This window comes from Carassius gibelio, chromosome A13 (assembly GCF_023724105.1).
Source record: "Carassius gibelio isolate Cgi1373 ecotype wild population from Czech Republic chromosome A13, carGib1.2-hapl.c, whole genome shotgun sequence".
NCBI classification, from domain to species: domain Eukaryota; kingdom Metazoa; phylum Chordata; class Actinopteri; order Cypriniformes; family Cyprinidae; genus Carassius; species Carassius gibelio.
In genome coordinates, this window is record NC_068383.1 from 12,401,022 (window position 1) to 12,425,456 (window position 24,435).

Sequence of the window (24,435 nt, forward strand, 5' to 3'; positions counted from 1 at the left end):
TAAAATAAAAATAAGTAAAATGCACGTCATGAAAATAAACCACTGATAATTAGATATTTATTTGATAGGCGTTGATGCATGTTTTGTAACATCTTGGCATTGACAAGGTTTGCAACATATAGTGTTTACACCGATTTATTCATTTTGTTTCACTTAGTAGCGATTGCACAAAACAGAATGAAATAGAAAATGTAAACATGCATCAGTTATAGTGCACAAAAAGTCTCAAACGTAACAACCAGACATAATTTAAATGATAATTTCCCTTAAGGCTTGTGCTTGAGCTTGGGTAAGGCATGATGTGCTATAGGCCTACAATAAAGCAAATTTAATTGGGAATTTAATCGCAAAAGATTGCATTTCCTTGACGATTGGTTTATTTGTTGAGGAAAATGCATTTATATAATTTGCCAAACGATGGAATTATTTTGGTTTTCAACAGAACAAATTTAGCAAATCACAAATATAATACAGTTCTTACTACCTTGCCTTACACTCCAAAACAATTCACAAGTTAATTTGCAGTTCTGTAAATGAGTCAGATTAATTCAGTAACTGCTGATTCACACAGGGTTTCATACACTGAACAAGACTCGGCTCACAAGAGTGAATTATACCACAGTGGTTGTGTGATCAAAACATCTACCTCCTTACCATGACTTGATGTACCATAAAGATACGTTTATTATTCCCTTCATTATAGCACCTTTGTTAAAAAAAATAAAAAGAGAATACAATTTAAAAAAAAAAAAATCATCTGGGAAAACTACTGACATGTATAACAAATACAGATATTACAAAAAAAAAAAAAAAAAAAAAAAAAATCATGGTTTGTTGGTATGCTTAAAAAGAACAACATTGGATTGTGCAATATTCATTAGTTTACACACCATATATAACTACTGCTAAGAACACTACAGAATTTACAGTAGGTTCATCCCTTTGGCCTTTTGGAAATGGCTAATGGTTGATGTGTTTCATCTGATTTGTATTCTCTGGACAGCCCAAGGCTGGACCGTGCCCTTGCCAAAAATTGTGAAGAATACAGCTCCAAATACATTGATTGCTGCAGAGATGTAGAAGACAGTTTGCCACTCTGGAATGGTGTTCTAGATTAAAACAAGATATTTAAGGATTTGTTACTTCATTAACACAAATGTAAAAACTGGATTTCTCTTGAAAATAAGCATTTGATGTTTGCATTTTTGCATACCAAACATATGACTGTCCACACTTCAGTGACAGGCATAGTATTAAATAAATAAATAACTCTCTTACAGCTCCTTTCTTAATTTTGTTTTGAAGCACATTTCACAATGTAATGTAGTCTTTACATAAAAAAGATAAAATATTTTACATTTAAACTTAAATGCAATAAATTGTAACTTACAGATTTGGTCAGAGATCTTGCTATTACAGGGCCTACCATGCCAGGTATAGTGGCAAATGAGTTTGTGATCCCAAGCAATATCCCAGCATATCTGTGAAGAAGAAGAGAAAAAGAAAACATTTGATACATTTATATATGAAAGTAAATGGCTTTCATGCTTGTACAGTTGTCCTAAACCACAAAACTTGCATTATTGCTAATAAAAAGCATTGTCTTACGAGGGAGCAATGTCCAAATGGTTGATGTTAAATCCAGAGGCTGAAATGCCTCCTAGAGAGGAAGAGAGGGTGAGGAAGGCTATAGCCAAGACATAGTTACAGCCAGTGTGACCAGCAGTCACGAGGAAGATGGCTGGTCCCAACATTCCTGGACACATTCAAAACAGACACACTGATCCACCCAAAGCATTAAAAGACTTCACATCCCCAGTCCAATCATCCCATCAATATATATATTTTTAATGAGCCCTGTTCAGCATTAAAACCAAGTAGAAAGAATCTATGAATTCTTTACCTACTAAAGTGAAGGCCTTACGCACAATAACAGTGCTGATAAGATATCTCTCTCTCAGGAGGTCTGCCAACTGTCCACCCAGCAAAGCCAGCAACCAACAACCAAGGTAGGGCAAAGCCGAGAGCATTCCATTCTGAAAATGACACGGTGAGTTCAGTGCACACTTACTAAAAGGGGTCTTATCATTAGAGTCAGTGAATATTCTCAGATGACCTATTTTTATATTAAACACACTACTTCAATAGATCTTAAAAATCACAAATGTATAATAATATTCATCATTACCTTAAAAAGCATTCAAATCATAAAAATAAATTAGGTAAAAATACCAATTCTTCTGATAATAATACTAATAATAATAAAGAGGTGTCAGCCCTGCTTTGCACTGACCTGCTGGATGCTGAATCCGAGTACATCATTCATGTAGGTGGGTAAGAGGGTCAGCAGAGTGTAAAATGTCCAGTTGTAAGAGAAGTGTGCCACAACTATGGCCCATAATGGCAAAGACTTGAAAATTGATGTCCATGGGATGTAATCTGTGGTTGGGGACAGCTGCAACAGGAAATGGCACATTTTAATACACACAAACAATTAACGAGTCAAATATTATCTGGATTGAGACAAATCAACTTGTATGATATCACTGTAACGTTGCCTACTTCATTTTTTAAAGATGCCATTATGTAGGTCTTCTCCTCCTCTGATATGCTTTTGTGTGAGCTGGGACTGTCACTGACAAAGTAAGCCCAAAGGACAAACCAAAGAAGTCCAACAGCTCCTATGATTTGTAAAGAAACCAAATAAAGTGTGCATTTGGAGTGTACTAAGAAGAAAGTCTGTCAATGCATCTTTAACATTACATTTTACGCTGCACACAGTTCATCTTTAAATGCGTAGAATAATGAAACGTACCAAATATATAAAAGACATATGTCCAGTCTAGGTAAAAACATATCTGTCCAGACAGAGGAAGGGCTACGACAGTTCCCAGTTGAGCACCTGTACGCGGAAAGAAAAAAGAAATAATAGTACAAATACACAAAAATGTGAGTAGATGTAAATGTAATGTGTTACAAATTAAACCAGGGCACCTGTGTAAGAGATAGTGAGCAGTCGACTTCTCTCCAGAGGTGGTGCCCATGATGCCCACATCGCATGCATAGCAGGATATGACACTCCCTGGAAGCACAAGAATAACATTTTACGACTTATATTTTCCAGAATGAACAACACCTCTATTATCTATGGAAATAATAAAACATTGACAAAAACTGAAAGTACTCAATCCATACTGTAGGTAATGAGTTTTGAGGTTACCTCCCCAATGCCTTCCAACACCCTGACAGCGATGAGGTAACCAGCTCCCAGATCAGCGGCTACTGGAGTCAGCAAGGTGAAGATCACAGTGCAAAGGATGCCAATACCAAAGAGCCACTTGGCACCATACTTGCGTGCCAAGTAGCCACCTGGTATCTGAGTAAATATGTATCCATAGAAAAAAGAGCCCAGGATCCAGCCCTGAGTCTCTGAATTCCAGTCATACACACTGGCCTGTGGAGACATTCAACTAAATATGAAAATGCTTCTGAAAATCTCATGCTTGGGCTTAAATTATTCAAAATGTTCACTATGATTGTACATAAAAAAAACAACAAAAAAAAAAAAAATCTATTTTCATTTAAAAATGATAGTTTGAGAAATGTGTGACATTGTTTAAGAAAAGTATTTATTTAAATGGGAAATTATTTTAATAAATTGAAAGAAATTCAACTTAATTAAAAATGATAAAAAAAAATACTGATTAAACAAGCAGAGTTTGCATATGTAATATGTCTGACCATAAAGTAGATGCTCTTACAGTGTGATTGTGTCTGGGCACTGGGATGCTATGATGAGGGCAGACGGAGGAACTGTTGTTGACACTGGAACTGTTTTTCAGCATGTCCACCATTGCCACACTAAGGTTCACCCTGAGGGCATATGCCACAAAGAAGCCATAACAGGACAAAAAGGCCAATCCGTATCTTGAGGAGCAGCAAGCAGGAGCTGGAAGAACAAACAGAAGATTTCACTGTCAAACAGAGGTTAAAGGATCGTCCGAAAATGGCTGTCATCATTTACTCACACTCACTTTGTTCCAAACCTTTAGGACTTTTTGTAATTGAGTTGTAAAGGTGAACTGTCAATGTAACGTAGTGAGATAAAAAAAAGACCTTTCACAGCATGCCACATCCAAAACATGCAACCAGTGTACTCTTAATAACGAGAAAAAGACACTCTTCCAGACTCAATCACAATCTTACAGGTCTGCATCAGTCTGCTGAATCGTTCACTGACTGAACACACTCGATTAGCTCCTGAATCTTTCTATAACCTTTAAAACCACTTTAAATAACAGACACAGTCATTGTTAAACATAAACACAATAAATTAATAAAAATTAAGGGGTTAATCAATATATATATATATATAGCAAATGCCTGTAAATTTCTTATGTCTTTCTTTTTACAGATTCTTAAAGACTCAAAAGACATTTCCATTCAAATTATTCACTTACTACAAATTATGATTTTGTTCAAAAGATTCCTAAATCTGTAGCATTACTGACACGTTGTTGACAAAACGTATTAAATTTGTAAATAATAATATATTAATCATATTGTAACAAAAGATTAAGACATTTGAAATGAACATATTATGATTTAACAGTTATAACTAGAGTTTATATAATATAGTATCAGGCGGAAACAAGTTATGACAGTTTATTTTTAGGGCAGCTACCTCCATAATCAATCCACTTCCTCCTTCACGTGCCTGGGTGTTTTGAAAAAGCTCTTGAATTATTAATGTAGACTGCATCAAATGCTGCGTCAATTATATCACACTCAAATAAAAAGATGAAGTATGCACTTTTGGGATGATTTAATAACTGAGACATCTTATGAATACTATAAATCAATAAGAAAAAAATCTCTAACACACGCTATTCTAGTAAATTAAAAGTTTACAATGAAGATAAACATGATTATCAGTTCAGTATAACTATTACAACTGCATTTTCAAATGTATTATTACTTTGTAAGTACTAATATTATGGCACGGATGGTACCAGCGCACTTTTTACGTGACGTTGTAAATCTGCATAAATACATAACAGGCTTTCATATAGTTAATGTCCGGATACCTTTCTGAATGTCTCCGGTGTCTTTCCGGCGTAGTAAAGGCTGGTCATGGTCTTCAGTTTCTGAGTCTGACGCCGAGCGCTCCGTCATCTTCAGCGGCTGCTCCCCAGACCCCGGCCGTTGGACCAGAAGAATAACAACACACTCCGAATGCGGAACCCGTGTTTCACCACTCCGTCAGCAAAAATACATTCCATAATAAAAGTCCCGTGGTCACCTGACCACTACTGGTTAAAAAAAAAACGAAAAAAAAAGAATGTTTGAAGAATGTATATATATATATATATATATATATATATATATATATATATATATATATATATATATATATATATATATATATATATATATATATATATATATAAATTTATTTGATCCAAAACACAGCAAAAGCTGTAATATTGCGAAATATTTTTTAATATTTAAAATAACTGCTTTCTATTTGAATATATTTCTATTTGAATATATATAGTTTTTCATGACAGTTTTTTTAAAGGATGCATTACCAATACATTTTTATGCTTTTTGTCATTTGTGGGCGTTATATATTATTGCAATAATTATCCACTAAGAGGGGCTAAAGTATAACAGCAGTCGATGCTTTAAGGAAATTCAAATCTAGTCTAAATAAGCAAGATTCAGTTCTCTTTTAATATCTTCATTATTATACTTATGTATTACATTTCTTTACATTTTAAATGTTACATTTAACTCTAAGGTCAACACATGCATTATCTAAATGTGTTACAAAATGACATTCTTTCATCAATTATTATTATTTTTTAGGATGTAAAGCTGCTTTGAAATATTGTCTATTATGAAAAGTGTTATATAAATAAAACATCCTCATTCTTTCTCTCTCTCTCACACGCACACACACAGACAGTAATAATCTCACTTATGGAAGACAATGAGGAAACAGTCAGAGGAGCCTTCTACTGATTTCGATTTAAGCAATATGGGAAGCACAAGCCCTCATGGCGATGAAGTGGAAACTATTTACCTATTCCAAGAAAGGAACTGGCAGGGTACCCAACCACCCGCTTATGTAGAAATGACTAAGACTTGAAAATGTTCAACATCAATTTATTGTGTGCAAAGAGTACATTAAAAAAGGTAAATATGAAGAACTGACTAAAAAATGAGGACGAGCTTTTCTCCAAATGAATACACAATATTTTTGAATCACGACTTTTCAAATCTGCGAATATTCCTGCACAGATTTCATATAAATATGTATACATTTAACAGACTTGAAATATCTTGTTAAAATACATTTCACGACTTGAAACATGTAGTTTGTGTTTCAGACGTGACTAGTGTTTCTATATCATCGTTACATGGAATAAGAGCATTTCAGCACCCTGGTCTCATAAAACAAACATAACACAAAAAAACAATGCCCCGAGTTTACATCAAAACATGCAAACATAAAGTAAATTTAGTAGAACATGAAATACTTGGTAAGTTATTGCAGAGGTTATGAGTATAGTTATGAATGTTAAAGAACTATTCTCCTTTATGTTACCCATCCATCTCGGTATTCCCTGACAGAACTTTCCAGTGACACAAAAATCATTTCTGTTCATTGATATTTCTACAAATGACTCTTAAATCGCTTAAAACATCCATGTCCTTTTTCATATTCTTTCTTACTTTACACAGATCTTTCCATTAGTCCTACTTGCCAAAAGCCCATTGTCTACAAGTCAAAACCAGAATCAGTACAACAGAGATGCAGATTACCACAAGCTCTAAATGTTTAGCTTGTCAGTAGTAGTACAGTATTTTAGAACTAAACCCCACCATTTCTACAATCTCCATTACTACTAATGACTACTTAATGATCGCAATTCATACAAAAGCATTATGATAAAACTTCACTGGCAACAATGCCTGGTTCCTTAATTGGTCTTATCATCACAGAGATACATGCAATATTATCACACAAAAAATGTATCATATATAAAAATAATGCAGTTTACCAGCAACTGCCAAAAAACAAACAAAAAACAAACAAAAAAAAACACACAATTGTCCACAATGTCCTTAGGGACTGAGATGTCCCTGTTAAGCATTCTGAAGGAAGGAACTTTCTAAAAGTCTTCACCTTGATGCAGTCATTAGAAAAAAATACCAGTCTCTCAGTCTTGCGAGGAAGAGGAGACAGGAGAGATATGTAGAGCTTTGGGAAGAGGAAGGCACAATTTTTGAGCATATTCAATATGGAATGTGCAAAGCCTACCCATAAACACTGAAATGCTGCTGTTTCTCTGCTAAACTGAATGTGTTTGAACATTCATGAAGAAATAAACAGGCATATTATATAACATTTGCAGTTTGAGTACAGCTATTCTCTCGTGATGGTCTCGTGCCACTTCCCAAAACGTTTTGAAAATAGTGAAGACGGAGCATAAAAAACGCTGCATCTGTCAGACACACGCTTCCTTCCCTATTTCCCTCTAAGCACATTTCCCACTTCCCTCCAGCTTTTTTTCAAAACAATGCCGACGCTAGCTAATAAAGATGGAAACCAGGTTTGCTCTCTCAGTTGGGTGAAGTGTTGTCATTGAGTTGGTCTGAAGGGACAGCGATGTTTTGGATTTGGCGGTACACAAAGTAGAAGAGTTGTGGCTGTGGGCGGCTGTGCAGCTCGGCCTTGATTTTCTGCGGGTGAGTGTCTGGGGCCAGCTGCTGTGTGGTTTCATCCGTCAAGAGGAAAAGGGCGTAGTTTTCCGGGTCCGAAATTTTAAACTTGTCTGCGCATTTCTGACACACATCCTCCGTTGTGGAGTAAGGTTGCACCTGAAGGGTTTTGGCTGTGCAGCCACTGCTTGCATCTTGCAGCGCCACCCGCAAGTAGTTCTGAATATAGACAAGAAGAAATCTAGGTGTAAATCCCAATATACATCTAGCTTGTTTAAGAACATATATTTATGTTCCTAAAATTATACTGTTTCAAGGAAGAAAAAGTAGAATAGAACTTATATGGCCATGTCTAATAAGGAATTAACCTGGAAATCATCCACAGTTGGTGTGGTCCTCTGGGTTGTGCGTCTACGGTGCCACTGGTGCAGCGTGTTACGGGTTTCAGAGCTCAGCACACGAGCTGCCTGGTCCTCCTGGAAGTTCTTGATGAGAGACATTGCCCCATATGCACTGGTCAGGTAATAGCCTCCTACAATCAGATACAAAAAAAAAAACAAAAAAAAAACACTTTAATATTCTATGAAATTAATAATTAATAATAATAATTACTTCAGCAGTTATTGAAGTAGCGCAATAAGTGTGACGAATGTGCAGAATCCACTGGGGTCTGTACCTTCTCCATGAAGCAGTGATGGGTCCAGTAACTCCATCATGTACTCTATTTCAGGGTCCAGTTGTGGCATATCACACTGGGCCATCACATATGTCAGCATGGGCAGGAAGTCGTCTGCCCCGTACATCCTCCCTGCAATTGTTACAACAAAAATCGGAATCATGAACTGAAATTATGTAGAAGTATTATGGTCATTTTGTGTGAAACCACACTCATGAATTTCACACAGATGCATCACGCTCATGTACCTGAGTTGTTCTCCATTATGGTGTAGATAAGCTTGCACACACTGAGCAGCAGAGACACTTTCTTCTCAGGTGAGTACAACTTGCACATGTTGTGGAACTTGTGGCGGATCTTCTCTATGGCAACAGGGTCAGGGGGCAGAGCTCCATCCACACCCATCTCCTGGGGCTGCTTGGATTTGGCCAAAACCAGATTCTCTTTAAGTTGCTGCCAAGTCCCACTGTTCACCTGGAAGTCCCGCAAAGCGGCCTCTATAACAGGCTTTAGAGGCTTCAGCACACACTTGTGCATGGCTTTCTCCATCACCTGATCTATGGAGGAAAAAGATGTTATATAATAATTATATAGACATATAAATAATTACAATAATTGCATATATATATATATATATATATATATATATATATATTTTTTTTTTTTATGGGTAAATGAGTTTAATATATTTTAAATGCAATTTATTCATGTGATGGCAAAGCTGAAATCTCAGCCATTAGTCCAGTCTTCATTGTCATATTATCCCTCAGAAATCATTCTAATTCTTGCTATAAAAGTATTTTCAAAATTCTTTTAAAAATATATTATTTTTTTAAGTATTTTCCAGTTAAATGGGTTATTGCTATACAAGTATTTTCTCTCAGCAAGGATCCAGAAATCTAACTCACTAATTTATGTAAACTTGACAATCATGTTATCCAGCATGATTTTAAAAAAATTCTCCAAATGATTTTTTTTATAGCCATTACAACACATATGTTTTGGAATTTGTTTCTGTGCACTCTGAAAATAGTAACGATAAAAGGCAAAGGAACAGAAAAAATATAAATAAAACACTGGAACATAAAATCCCCTTCAAAAAGTGAACAAAACCTCTGTTGGCAAGTCTATTTGTGGATGAAATGACTGTGACCATGAGTATATTGACTGTGATGTACAACGTGGTTCCTTCCATTTCCTGATTTAAAGGGGAATACCTGTTATAGTATTTTTACACCTGCTTTTCCAAAACTCTTCAACATTTACAAAATGTGTCCTGCCAACACAAGAATCTGTGGCTAATTATGTCTTGTTACTTTGTGCAAGCAGGGCTTGAAGATCATACCTAAATTGTAAAATAATTTGTAAACTATAAAAGGTGTATGTGTAACTAAAATCATCTGATCTAAAGAGCAGAACATAAAATGCTGACAGAGCTGCTTCTGGACCTCTGAGGGAAGCAATGCTATCATAAGTGGTCTTACAACAGTTAATTATTATTATATATATATATATATATATATATATATATATATATATATATATATATATATATATATATATATATATATATATATATATATCATCTACATACACACATGTAATAGTAGATCAAACTAATGCAATATGTGTGTGTTTCATTTCCATGTTTTGATATTACTAATGTAAATTTATTACAGTAAACAAGTGTAAAAATTTAATTTTTTATAAATGTTTTAAGCTAATATAAATAGCATAATGATTTGTAAAAAAAAATTTGCTTTACATCTATGAAAGGCTAGATGATTTTGAACCACAACTTGTAACATGACAGTTTGCACTTTCATTTATCGGAATCATCTTAATCATGAGTCAACTGCTTGTGACAATAACAAGTTGGCAAACCCGTTTTGGGAAATGAAGTCATCCAAACCTGTTTTGAGATTCCAAATTACCTCAAAGTAAAACGTAAAAAGACACATTTGCTACTTGTTGGCAGTGCTCACAATGGGGTCAAATGTTGTCTACAAGTGTCCACAACAATCACCATGTGGAAATAGCTTCATTTTTAAAATAGGCAAGGCTACCTATATCCCTGATATTCCCACTCCATTCACACAAATTTTTCTATCAGCAGCATAACTAATACTGTAAATTGACAGTCATTGTCATCGTGCCTTGCACCAGGGTGTTCTAGAGGTCTGACTTAAGCTCTGACATCACTGTAACAGAATCAGTTTAGTTGCAAATGTGTTTCTATGATCATCAGTCCCGAGAGAGAGCAGATAACTCGGTAAATAAGCGAAGCTCCTCTCACTTTTGTAAGTGATGTAGAGAGCTCTGCTAATAAAGGCGAGAAGGTGGCACAGAGCTAAAGATTAAGAGGAACTGAGCTGGTTTGTAGTTCCACTTAAGAGCTTTATTCTCTAGAAGAACTGGAGATGCAGAGGAATGGGAGGGGTATAGAATAGACAGTTCTGTGATATAATATTTTACCTTATAACTTAATATTTATTTAATTTTAAAATTAATATTAAATATTAAGACTATACTGTATTTATGCCTGGTTATTAACTCTACTTCCTTTTATAAACAAATAATGGCAGCTACAATCAGAAAAATCTTTTAATTACAATTTCATTTATTGTCTATTTTGACTCGATAGGATAATGTCAATTGTGCCAGACAGACTTTTGAACCCTTCTTCTGTGAATTTTAAACCTAATTTACATTAAAAAAAAACAGGTGATGAAGGACTATTTACTTAAACAGCGCAATAGTGTAATTTAATGTATTCATTTTTTTATATAAATATTACATTTATAATGTCATTTATACTGTCTTTTTCATTTATATTATTTACCAACTCATTAGTGAATTTGGCCCTTAATAAGGATGTAATTTGGACAGCAGGACAAACAGGAAACCACAGTTTTGATGGCAACAGGAAAGCTGCAGGAATGCGGCTTAGATTAGAAAAAATCATCTGTCAAGGCCACCTCTACTTCCATGTTAACATGCCCTCAAAACAATATTCTGCCCCCCTCAGCGTTTCTCTTACAGTGTGCGGTCTCTGTCTCCCACACTCCACGTCTGCACTGCAGACTGGAAAATGAAGCCGCAGTGACAGGAGAAGTGAATCCACTGATGCTTTCCGGACAAACACATGCTAGTGCTTGTGTTAGGAGACAAGGCCACAAAGTACGTCACAGCGCAGAACAAAGCACACACAAACTAAACCAGACAAATAGATAAAATCCTCCTCATAGTCTATTGATCCCTCCACATATATCAAGTCTTTCAGGAAAAGGAATGATAACTTCTAACTGAATCGCTGCTATTAGACATGTTTTTAAGGAAGTTCTCGGAATAGAGCAGAGGCATGACAACAATAAAAAAAATCCTTGGCCTGAAGTAGCAACAATGAGTCTTTCCAGGCACATCTGATAAAACAGAGTGTCTTAACCCTGTCACGACTCAAAAATGAGTTAAATGAGCACTGACTATGCAGCTATTTAAAAATAAATCTCAGGAAAAAAAAGGTGACTTTAGATGTCAAAGGTCATTAACTGTGCATTCAACCTTGTTCTTATAGCTTTTCTAAGTCACAGAATAGGATTTATGGCAGCATAATCTCATAGCTACAGCCCTTATTGTGCTGGGTCTGTTTAAACACAACATGGACACAAAAAACCTGTCAGTACACATGGGCAGCTGCATCAGGTTAGGAGCTCTGAACAAGGGCCTTTTTCTACACATTCTTGCCTGACACTCACATACTCATTGCCTGAATCAACAAGCAGGAGGGGTTATGGTGGATCGTAGAAGAGCTATATTGAGCTATATACGAGACACTGGCTCGTTTGGCTGAAATAGATTCTGGGAACATCTGAAAAGTGATCTATTCCTCAAAACACATCAGAGCAGGACTTTGTTTACCACTCATGAACAAAAAACAAAATGCAGCTGAGCTAAAAATCATCCATCAGAATACACTATAATTTTTTTTTTTGATTTTAACAGTAAAATCCTGTAAAAATGCTACAGTAAAAACCTGTTAACTGGTTAACAGTAAGTTTCCATACTATATTCGGGGAATAAATGTAATAAAATTTTTTAAGTAATTTTACAATAAAATACTGATAGAAATAGTTTTTTTGGAAGTGAAAAAGAAAAAGTATAATTTACAGTGACAGAATACCCTGCCAAAGGTATCAATGCAAGAATGATGTAAGGCACTCATTTGGCAACAAAAATCAGTGCTCACTGGAACTTTATTGAGCTAGTCATATGTCAATTGCCTTTCATTTAAACAATTTTGCTGTTACGGTCTTACGCATAGCAGATGCCCTAAACATATGACATACTCAATATTGTAATCTTGCACATCACTAAAATACCTATTACGGTATTATTATAAACAATACATGTTGCACAACCCTACTTCCTTTGGATAATTATTGGCGCCAAAGCAACAAATTAGTTTCCCTTCCTTAGAACGGACAGTTTAACTGAAGGAAGGAAGCCTTACCTATTTGATCCTCCGGGATAAGGGACTCAATTGGTGGGTCAAGCTCTGAGCTCTGCAGCAGGTAGGACTTCATCTGAGTCATGAACTGCCTGAGAGTCTGCAGCAGGTCCAAGCCTGATGTGTGGCAACCACAGTTCTCTTGCAGGAAGCTCACATAGTCCTGCACCAGGCAGCCGAAGTAAGTCCCTTTATCCCTGGATTGCTCGACAATCTTCCGAATAGCTCTCTTCTCGGGTGTCATCAGAGAATTGAGAACGCCACTCATCTTGCGCAAATGTCCTCTCAGTGCACGCGGCAGCACAAACGTACCAGCGCCATTTTGTTTCTTTGACTTGAAGGGTGGTGGCACCTCCTGGTCGCTCTCCAAGTTGATTCCATCATCTTCTTCCTCTTCATCCTCCTCCAGGCTGCTGTCACCAGTGGGCCGCTCAGTTCTGGAGGGACTGGCCTCTGTGGGCAGCGAGAAGCTGTGGGTGAAGTCGAGTGAATCTGAGGACGAGGTGGAGATGCTAATGTCGCTCAGGCGCTCTCGTCCGCTGGAGCAGTGCTCATCCACGGGGCTGCCGTTCTCCAGGGCAGTGGAGTTGCGTGAGGACAGCTTGGCCAGGCTCCAAGACACAGCTTCCTCAATGGTCTGGTCATCCAGGGCCATGTGGCAGCGGAGGCCATCAGCATCAAGCAGACCAGAGGAATTCTTACTGCGGGATGAGGGCACCAGGATGGGTTTACTGAACTTTTTGGGTGGGGAGGATGAGGGTGATAAGGAACTAAAGGATGATCCCAACCTCCCCAGCAGGCTGCTCTTTTCCTGAGGCATTTTGATCCAACAGACTGTCTCAGGCATGGTCTTCTGTTTGCGAAGTGCTGATCTGCTGGAGCCAAAGCGGGGAGGTGGGGGCCGAGGTGGCGGTGATCTCTCGCTATTGGATCTGCTCACACTTGCGTGTGATTTGTTTTGTGTGCTTTTTGCACGGCAAAAGACGCCGTCTTCCCCGTTCTGCCGATCTGTGTTTCCCGGGGATGATTCTTGCTTTTTAGGTGAAGGTTTGGTTTGGTGTGTCTGCAGGAACAGGGGATTGATGAAGCACAGCGCTCCGTTAGATTGACTGCATTCAAGTTCAGAAGGGGTCCGAGTGAATGGAATGGCCGGAACTCTTGGAGTTAACCACTGTTTCAGTCTTTGTTGTGAAATTTCACAAACAGTCTCCCCAGACTTCCTCTTATTGCACAGTTCAGATTCCCAGAAACCTGCATGAAGACAACACAGTGAGGCTCCATTTTAAATTTGGATTTTAATAAGAAAGAAATTCAAGAAATTAAATGTAGCTCATTCGCTAAATTCGTTGAACTAATAAGGCATTTAACAATTAGACAGCTGAATCATACTTTTTATGCAATCACAGAAGAGTATTACAGAACAAATAAATAAAAGAGGAAATCATTTCAGAGAGTTCCAGATAACAAGTTAAAATTTTAAGCGATTGACAAAAAAACTTAAGAACATCAATAGACACTCTAGATAATGTTTCTAAAAGGGTTATCTTAAAAGTTCAAGCATTGGCATTCTGAACACGGACAGAATATAGTGGGCGCAAACACAAAATTCCATGAAAGTAACAATAATAAAAAAAAAGTGAACAATTAACTAAATCCTGAAAAAAAAATGATACAAAAACAGGAGAATTAAACTTACGCCACTAATCATCAAGTCTTCTCTTCAGACTGCTTTTAAATAGTCGGAGCACAAAAGTTTACACTTCTACACTCCATGCAATGACTCTTGCTGTCTGAGTTGTGAGTGGTAGAGTAGTGCTTATACCCACACAGTGAATGGTGTGAGTCATGTATGCTGATGAGGAGGTGGGAGGAGGACAGGCTCTGGAGCTCTCTGTTCCTCCTCTTTTACTGCACACTCGTTCACACTAAACGCCACCCCTTCAAATGTTCTCTTCTGATGCAATACACCAGAATGACTTCTCTTTGTTTTGGTTATGTGGTCTTGCATTTCTAGAAAACGAATACTTTTTAATTTGATCATGTTCCAGTTTTTGGGAATCAACATGATAACTATACAGTAGATATGAGATATACAAAAATATAAAAATCAATAAACAGCAGGGGAAGCAGTCCCCCTCAAGAATAGTGTGTGAATTCATTTACTAATAAATTTACTAAATACATTTTTGCAATTAAGTTTAGCATGTACAGTAGTGCATCATTTTATATCATAATGCATCATTAATAATAATAAACTGGCATAAATCACACAAATTAATTTATTTATCATTAAAATAATCCAAAGTGATTTATACTGAGGTGACAGTAACATAAAAAGTACAGCAAATTCCAAACTGCAAAAATTGCCAAGAAAGCTACAACAGAAAAATAGGTGTGACAGGAAATCTGATTAATATAAAACTTGTTTTTTGTTTTCTTGATAAGTTTTAGCCATCTCTTAAATAAGGGCATCTGAGATAAGAAGCATTTGTGTCACTTGGATCAGTTCTGCCGAAGTGACACCTGTGCAGGAGTGGAATAACTGGAAACCTGCACCTGTGTATACAATAGTACATTTCTTTTATCTACTGTCTCTTTTTTTCTTTCACTCTCTGTAAGCAAACTTAAAATGCTACATTATGTTATACAGACTTTGTCTCATCGGCTGTCACTCTCAACTCTTCTCTTGTCCTCAGTTCACCCCCAGTGTCCCAGTCATTATAGTCAGTCAATGAGCAGCTGGAATTTTGTCTTGGTGGAGTTTCTCTTGGAAATGATCCTAGTATGGAGGTACCACACCCATCACTCCTCTCAGCTTTACTCTGTCTGGCCATTTTAGCATTTATTATTGCCTAACCGTATTATTACAGGTGACATTCTTTAACGGAGAAGATCCTTTACCTGCCAAGACAGACTTTCTATCTCATCTATCCCATACAGACTGCCTGGTCTTCCTGAGGAAAATATGTCCCCTTCAGAGTTTCCAAGTATGTCATTTCACAAAACTAAAAGATCATGCTTTTTAAAAGCTACATTCCTCTTTCAAAAAAGTGCCCCTAAACAAGTCATTTACTAATTTCATATCCCAATTATGATATATGAAAAAGGTCATGTTAAAATAAAATCTAAAGCTTTTTACCTCAAGTCAAACCATTCCATCATATAATTAAATTAAAGCTGCAAGCAGCGATGAACGGGCCCTCGCACCCGGGCTCACAGCAATCGTGTGGCTTTAGTAAAAAGGTGAACGTTGAGAAATATGCATTTAATGTCCTAAATATAAGTTGAATATATCAAAGTATATCCCATATATGTGCCAATCTTCCTGTTGCCAGCAGGTGGCGCTATCATTATAATGGAATATTGGCCTTCAGATGTGTTCAGGCCAGGACTTTTATCAAACATGTGAAGTTTGGGGAAGATTGAACATTTTATGCTTGAGTTACAACAACTTCTCTTGCTGTGGCAAGACATCAAATTTTGTCATGGCGCCATGGAAACACCCTTTAACAAAAACTCAAGATCTCCAAAAGTTAACATTGCACAGGCCTTTAGATTAGACTGACCACAAAATATATGTTAATCTCAAAAAAATTATAGGAGTAATTTGTCGCAGCCTAAAACATGTCACTTCCTGTTGCCAGCAGGTGGCGCTATTACTATAACTGAATATGGGCATGTTGATCTGTTAAGGGCAGAAGTCTTAACTAACATGTGAAGTTTGGCGCAGATTGGACATTGTATGTCTGAGTTACAGCAACTTCCTTTTCATCGCAATATATCAAAATTTGTCAGGCCGCCATGGACACGTCCTTTAACGAAACCTCAAGATCTTCGCAATTTAACAATGCAAAGGCCTTTAGATTACACTGACCAAGTTTGGTGAAGATCTGAATAAATCTCTAGGAGGAGTTAGTTAAAGTACAACCCCTGAAAATGGCAAAAACAACACCAATTTTGCAGAGAAAATTCTAAATAACTGACTTCCTGTTGGGATTCGGATTTCGTACCAAGAGACTTTTTTGTAGGTATTGGTGTGTTACATGTGTGTACTGATTTTTGTACATGTACGTGAAACATAGCTCGATGCACACTCCGTTGAAAGTGCATATGCACTCCGTTGAAAGTGTATAGGTGGCGCTATCGAGCCATTTTGCCACACCCAATGGAATATTTGCCTTCATATATGTTCAGGCCAGGACCCTTATCACACACGTGAAGTTTGGGGAAGATCGGACATTTTATGCCTGAGTTATAACATCTTTTATTCCCATGGCGAGACATCGAACTTCGTCACGGCGCCATGGACACGCCTTTTAACAAAAACTCAAGATCTTCACAACTAAACATCACACAGGTCTTTAGATTAGACTGATCACAAAAAAGACATTGATGTCATAAAATTTCTAGAAATAGTCTGTCACAGTGTAAAATATGTCACTTCCTGTTGCCAACAGGTGGCGCTATGACTATAACTGAATGTGGGCATGTAGATCTGTTCAGGTCAAGAGTCTTATCCAACATGTGAAGTTTGGGGCAGATTGGACATTGTATGTCTGAGTTACAGCAACTTCCTTTTTCATGGCGAAACATCGAAATTTGTCAGGCCGCCATGGACACGCCCTTTAACGAAACCTCAAGATCTTCGCAATTTAACATCGCAAAGTGCTTAAGATTACACTGACCAAGTTTGTTGTTGATCTGAATAAATCTCTAGGAGGAGTTCGTTAAAGTACAACCCTTGAAAATGGCAAAAACAACGCCAATTTTGCAGAGAAAATTCTAAATAACCGATTTCCTGTTGGGATTCGGATTTCGTGCCAAGAGACTTTTTTGTAGGTATTGCTGTGTTACATGTGTATACCGATTTTTTTACATGTACGTGAAACATAGCTCGAGGCGCACTCTGTTGAAAGTGTATAGGTGGCGCTATCGAGCCATTTTGCCACACCCGGTGGAATATTGGCCTTCAGATGTGTTCAGGCCAGGACTCTTATCACACATGTGAAGCTTGGGGAAGATCGGACATCTTATGCCTGAGTTATAACATCTTTTATTCGCATGGCGAGACATCGAACTTCGTCGCGGCGCCATGAACAAGCCTTTTAACGAAAACTCAAGATCTTCACAACTGAACATCGCACAGGCCTTTAGATTAGACTGACCACAAAAAAGACATTGATGTCATAAAATTTCTAGGAGTAGTTCGTCGCAGCGTAAAATATGTCACTTCCTGTTGCCAATAGGTGGCGCTATGACTATAACTGAATATGGGCATGTCAATCTGTTCAGGTTCGGAGTCTCATCAAACATGTGAAGTTTGGGGCAGATTGGTCATTGTATGTGTGAGTTATAGCAACTTCATTTTTCATGGCGAATTATCGAAATTCGCCAGGCCGCCACAGACACGCCCTTCAACGAAAAGTCAGGATCTTCGCAATTTAACATCGCAAAGGCCTTTAGATTAGGCATACCAAATTTGGTGTTGATTTGAAGAACTCTCTAGGAGGAGTTCGTTAAAATACAACACATGGAAATGACCAAAATTACACAAAATATGCTCATAATATTAAAAATAACCGACTTCCTGTTGGGTTTAGAATTTCGCTCCAAGAGTCTTTTTTGTAGGTATTGGTGTGTTACATATGTGTGCCAATTTTCGTGCATGTACGTGAAACATAGCTGGAAGGCTGTTGATTTTCTTGGTATAGGTGGCGCTGTCGAGCCATTTTGCCACACCCTCTTCTGAATCCTATATCAGACGAAAATTTTCACCAGGTTTGATGAGTGTGCAAAGTTTCATGACTTTTTGAGCATGTTAAAGCCCTCAAAAATGCGATTCATTCGGGAGAAGAAGAAGAAGAAGAAGAATAATAATAATAAAAAACAAAGCAGATACAAGAGGGTCCTCGCACCTCGGTGCTCGGGCCCTAATAAAGCTACAGGGATGTGGTTTGTGTTCAAGATTTTCAAGATGTACTGCACATCACATTAGTCTAGTAAGGTGCAAAGTTACAACATGTAGTCTGAATCAGACACAAAGCACACAGGCAGATCTCTGTTTGATAGAGTCATTTACTAGCATCAAACACATCTGTGATCAATTTCACCTATTGAACGTCTCATCATGTGCATATGTTGGCCACATGAGCTGCTTGTTAAATGCCACATGTGAAATGCAGCTGTGTGTTTGCTGGCACAGTAACACCTGTATAGTCAGTGCTCCAGGACATATCTGACTTCACAATATGCCGGAGGTTGTCACACTACAAAATCCAACATGCTCATACAAACAAGCAAGCTTTAAGACTTAAAAACATTATAGTTATTAGTTACACTATTAATTTAATAACTGTTAAACTGAATCTTGAGCAAATGTTAAAATTAAATATACATTACAAAAAACAGTATATAATTTTAATATAATATCAAATGAATTAGTTAACAGCAACGTGAAAATAATTATCAATTTATCATTATGGAATTTTAAGATGTGTATCCTCTCTCTCTCTCTCTCTCTCTCTCTCTCTCTCTATATATATATATATATTGTGACGAGTCAGCTGCCTCCTCCCTGATTGTCACCGGCACCCCGTCCTAAATCGCCGCCCTTCACCAGGCTCCCGACTGGAGTGGGTGTGTGAGAGGAGGGGCGCTGGACGAGTCAGGGCTGGCGGCGTGTGATGGGGCACACCTGATGTGAATGGAGCCTCATCCCCGCCGCTGTTTAAAAGCCCAACGCGCCTCTCCTCGGGAGACCGGTCTCTTCCCCGTGCATGCACACTGGTGTCCTCGTGGGTCCAGGAAGGGTGCGTTGAGGGACTCCCGCGCCACAAGAGACGTGAGCAGCCGGACCCGCGATCCGGAGGAGAACCGCACCCGTTTACACGGCCGACGGGCCAGGATGCCGGGCCGTCCATCCCCTACCAGCGCCGCGGCCGACGAGAGAGATGCGGCCGCTAGGAGAAGCCGCCGCCCCTCGCGCCCCGGACCAAGGAGGGGAGCGCGTGCGGCCGCCGGACTCCGCCCCTTGCCTGGACCCTTCCTCGGTGAACACTGCCCGACCCACACAAACCCCGCAGCACAACGAGGACACCAGATTCCCTGTTATTTTGGACACTTTCCCCCTTTGGCCACTTTTATTCCCTTTGTTTTATGATTTCTGTTAATAAAAGCCTCTCTGAGGCCTGACGCCACGCCCACTGTGTCTGTCTTGTGCTCCTCCCGTGACACTGGTGGAGAATGCGGGCAGGCGGAGCCTAGACAGCGCAGTTGGGAAACGTCTGGTGACGTCACTCCCTCTCGCTTGCAAACGTTCGTGAGAACCCAGACTGGGACGGAGGAAAACTGGGGACAGCCTCCCAGCCACACAAGGGGTAAGTGACTTTTCCATTGTCATTTTACCCTTTGGTTGGTTGAGGCTGTCACTAAAACCCGGTTTCTCTGTCCCTGTTCTGGTGCGCTGCGAGAGGGAGGACCGCCCGGAGAGGAATCCCCGCCCACTCCGACCGTTTGGAGTCTGGTTGAGGATGGTAGCACTCCCGTGTGGGTGGCGCTCTGGGGACGGGGATGTCGCTTGGGAGGGGGAATGTGACGAGTCAGCTGCCTCCTCCCTGATTGTCACCGGCACCCCGTCCTAAATCGCCGCCCTTCACCAGGCTCCCGACTGGAGTGGGTGTGTGAGAGGAGGGGCGCTGGACGAGTCAGGGCTGGCGGCGTGTGATGGGGCACACCTGATGTGAATGGAGCCTCATCCCCGCCGCTGTTTAAAAGCCCAACGCGCCTCTCCTCGGGAGACCGGTCTCTTCCCCGTGCATGCACACTGGTGTCCTCGTGGGTCCAGGAAGGGTGCGTTGAGGGACTCCCGCGCCACAAGAGACGTGAGCAGCCGGACCCGCGATCCGGAGGAGAACCGCACCCGTTTACACGGCCGACGGGCCAGGATGCCGGGCCGTCCATCCCCTACCAGCGCCGCGGCCGACGAGAGAGATGCGGCCGCTAGAGGAAGCCGCCGCCCCTCGCGCCCCGGACCAAGGAGGGGAGCGCGTGCGGCCGCCGGACTCCGCCCCTTACCTGGACCCTTCCTCCATGAACACTGCCCGACCCACACGAACCCCGCAGCACAACGAGGACACCAGATCCCCTGTTATTTTGGACACTTTCCCCCTTTGGCCACTTTTATTCCCTTTGTTTTATGATTTCTGTTAATAAAAGCCTCTCCGAGGCCTGACGCCACGCCCACTGTGTCTGTCTTGTGCTCCTCCCGTGACAATATATATAGATATAGATATAGATATAAATGCTGTGCATTTTTTCTTAATGTTTTAGAGTTGGTGGTTACTCGTAAACGAAATGCCTAGCTAAATGCTTTAACCATGTAAACTGTTGAATGCTCAACAACGACTAAAACTTTGACACACAGACTACCATTATAACTCAGACCTGAATTAAAGATGGAATGCAAACAACATCTGCATTAGGTTACAGTACGCACGCAATTACACTCAGTCACACAGACATATAATAAACACATAAAATGCTGAGGGTCATTAGGCGAGTATTTATGCTGTCTGAGTAATGCTGAAACTCACACGTCAGCACTTAAACTCAGTAAAAATCTGGAGAGCAAACATACATGCATTGGGAAGAAAACTCACCTCTTCCTAACTGAGCCACCTCCTCCAGATCTTTAGGGGTCTTTGCAGCTGCTATGGCCTCTGGCAGCTTCAGTGTGAAGGGCAGAACGTCCCTAAAGAGGACAGATAAACATTACAAAAATGCTTCAAAAGGCTGTTTAAAAACTAAACAGCAAGAATATCCAGGCTGAGAGTCGTTTTGTGTGCTCATGGAGAGAATGAAAGAAAGAATGTGAGAGAGAGAGAGAAAGAGAGAGAGAGAGAGATAGACAATCTGTTAATCAGAGCATGTGGGTGAGTTTGGCAGAGAGAAGGCTGTGTTTATCCACTGACTTTCCTGTGTGGCATTGACACAGACCAAGAATGGATTTGTTGCATCTCGCAAGCTTCTTCCTTACAGAACTATAGGACTGCAATCTACAGAAGTGAGCTCTAACTATGTAAACATTTTAAGACATACTAACTTTGACTACATTTTTTTTCAAGCAAAAAGAGGCCACTCCACTCAGACCCTTCCTTCCTGCTATTATCTGTGTTGGTCTTCAGCACTGGAATGCAGCTGAAACAGCATCATTTGATTTGACTATGCCACAAACATTTTGGTTTATTCTGAGAACTAAGATTTTCTTTAAGGTTACGGATATACATTTTGTACACCTTCCCATTCCAATGGCAGGCCAAACAATAGTCCCACCTCAAATTCACTCCACTGGTTGAGCTTATATTGTTGTTTTCCAGAGTGTGATCATTACCTACTGATACAGCAGAACGCCACCAGACGAAAGAGGTCTGCAAAGCTGATCCCTGAGCCCTCCAGGGAAAAAGCTGTAATAAAGACACACACACCACAGGAATTGCTATTGGAAAAACTAGAATGACCTAACAGTCTCTCTCAAAGGGAAAAGTAAACAGAGCCAAATTTGAACATTTAAACATCCCTCACACGTCACACAGGATCTGACCCACTTACTGCATTTGCAGAAAGTGACAGACAAAGACACAGAGAAAACCAGATGGGACTGAAGCAGAATGCAAGAACTGTGTTGATGGTGAGGGAACTGATTTCAAAAAAATGAATAATGTTACATTTATGAACGATTTCTATAGCTATTTGGACTTAGTATAAATAGTATATCACTAATAAATGCTGCTATTTGCTGTGTAAATAGCATCCATCGCTAAATGGACTCTGCTCTTTCACTTAGTTTAAATTGCTGCTGCCATATTTTCTTCCATAGTTGCTCTTTTAGATATTAAATATGTATGCTACTGTTCAAAAGTTTGTGGTATGAAAATTCCTCTTCTGCTAACAAAGGCAGCATTTGTTTGATCAAAATAAATCAAAAAGAGTAATATTGTGAAATATAATATCACAGTTTAATATTGCAATTTAAATGCTGCTTAATATGTTTGTGGAAACTATGATTTTTTTTTTTTTCAGGATCCCGAATTGATTTGAAATAGAACACTTTTGTAAAATTATAGTTATCTGTTATGTCACATTTATTCAATTTAATACATCCTTGCTGAATATTAATTAATTAATTTAAAATTCATTCATTAAAAAAAAAATAAAAAAAAAAATGGTAGTATTTGCTTTGTATATCCCACTACGTGTATATCATACTGATATTCAGGACCACAGCACTCTTATGGAGCTGTATTATGAAATGTGTCTTTGACAGAATAACAAAAAGCATAAATTAAGCAAAAACATCAAACAAACAAAGACAAACATAGTTTATTACTAGTTCAGCTTTTACTCTGACGAGATGATGGTTATTCCAAGTAATTAGACAGGAAAGGGGACAGGTAAAAAAAAAAAAAAAAAAAAACTCCAGGCAGGAGGAAGTGAAAAAGTTGACTATTGGTGGTCTACTAATGGAAGTAGACTTAGACTTATATCACTTACTATATTGACTCTCTTTAACTGGGAAGTCCAGAACAATCAGTGTGTCACTGTCCATACGTAGAGAAATCACCTTTTTCTGCAGTTTATAGCACCTCCTCACCACAAAACTCTAGATAGAACACAGAAACACACATGAATGCGACTGACCGTGATAAAAAGTAGATCACAAAAGAACCTATTGTTGTGAAGCAATGAGGCTGTTGTCTTTACCCCGGCTGGCTGCGGCTGCAGAATGCGTCTGACTTCCTCATCGCTGAGTGACAGTAACAACCATACAGAGTGAGTTTGCATAAGTCTGTCCAGGATGCTCATGCGTCTGCGTAGAGAGTCATACCCAGAATCCCTCACTCCAGGTGCACCAGCGCAGGCAGAAGATTGAAGGAAAAGACCACTGACCTCTCCTTCCAGACTACAGATATATACATAGAGAGAGGAACCTTTATTTCACTACAACGTAAGATCAAAACTACAGATGGTCTTGGATTAAATCAGTGGCTGTCAAATGTTTTCAGGTGGCAGATCACTTTAACAGTAAAAGAAAAGCTGCAGACCCCCTAACACCCTAAATCTGGGAGAATCCCAGACTACTACTATTAAAGGTGATATAGGGAGATATTTTTGCAATTTAAATGAACTGTTTTCAGTGTTAATATATTTTAAAATGTAATTTATGCCATTCTTCAGTGTCACATGATCCTATAAAAATATTCTAGGAGCGCTCAAGAAACATTTCTTATTATTGTAAATGTTAAAACCGTTTTACTGATGAATATTTTTGTGGAAAATGTGATACTTTTTTCAGCATTCTTTGATGAATAGATAGATTAAAAGAACAGGATTCATTTGAAACAAATCTTTTGTAACATTATAAATGTCTTTACTGTCATTTTTGTTCAATTGAATGCATCCTTGCTGATTAAAAGTATTCAAGTTAGCATACAATGCATAAATTTGCATACAATGATGTACAACT

At 38.8% G+C, this 24,435-nt stretch overlaps 2 protein-coding genes across 2 annotated transcripts in view; both read right to left on the minus strand.

Annotated features, from left to right (window-relative positions):
• Positions 1 to 40: 40 nt before the first annotated feature.
• Positions 41 to 5,259, minus strand: LOC128026179 (sialin). The gene is made up of 11 exons (XM_052613001.1): positions 5,088 to 5,259; positions 3,762 to 3,949; positions 3,221 to 3,454; positions 2,995 to 3,082; positions 2,816 to 2,902; positions 2,563 to 2,681; positions 2,294 to 2,455; positions 1,904 to 2,036; positions 1,609 to 1,756; positions 1,391 to 1,481; positions 41 to 1,109 (listed from the first exon to the last, which is right to left on the minus strand). Exons 1-11 carry the CDS (start codon positions 5,173 to 5,175, stop codon positions 978 to 980), a joined length of 1,470 nt encoding a protein of 489 aa, XP_052468961.1. The 5' UTR covers positions 5,176 to 5,259; the 3' UTR covers positions 41 to 977.
• Positions 5,260 to 6,155: 896 nt separating this feature from the next.
• LOC128026181 (ras and Rab interactor 2) overlaps positions 6,156 to 24,435 on the minus strand; it is a 34,478-nt gene continuing 16,198 nt past the window's right edge. Inside the window, exons 4-12 of the mRNA XM_052613003.1 lie at positions 23,673 to 23,871; positions 23,463 to 23,571; positions 22,303 to 22,375; positions 21,572 to 21,663; positions 12,918 to 14,165; positions 8,656 to 8,964; positions 8,408 to 8,539; positions 8,100 to 8,263; positions 6,156 to 7,950 (exon numbers count right to left, since the gene is read on the minus strand). Of these exons, the coding sequence (XP_052468963.1) occupies positions 7,633 to 7,950; positions 8,100 to 8,263; positions 8,408 to 8,539; positions 8,656 to 8,964; positions 12,918 to 14,165; positions 21,572 to 21,663; positions 22,303 to 22,375; positions 23,463 to 23,571; positions 23,673 to 23,871 (2,644 nt within the window). The 3' untranslated portion in view covers positions 6,156 to 7,632. The remainder of the gene's footprint in view (positions 7,951 to 8,099; positions 8,264 to 8,407; positions 8,540 to 8,655; positions 8,965 to 12,917; positions 14,166 to 21,571; positions 21,664 to 22,302; positions 22,376 to 23,462; positions 23,572 to 23,672; positions 23,872 to 24,435) is intronic.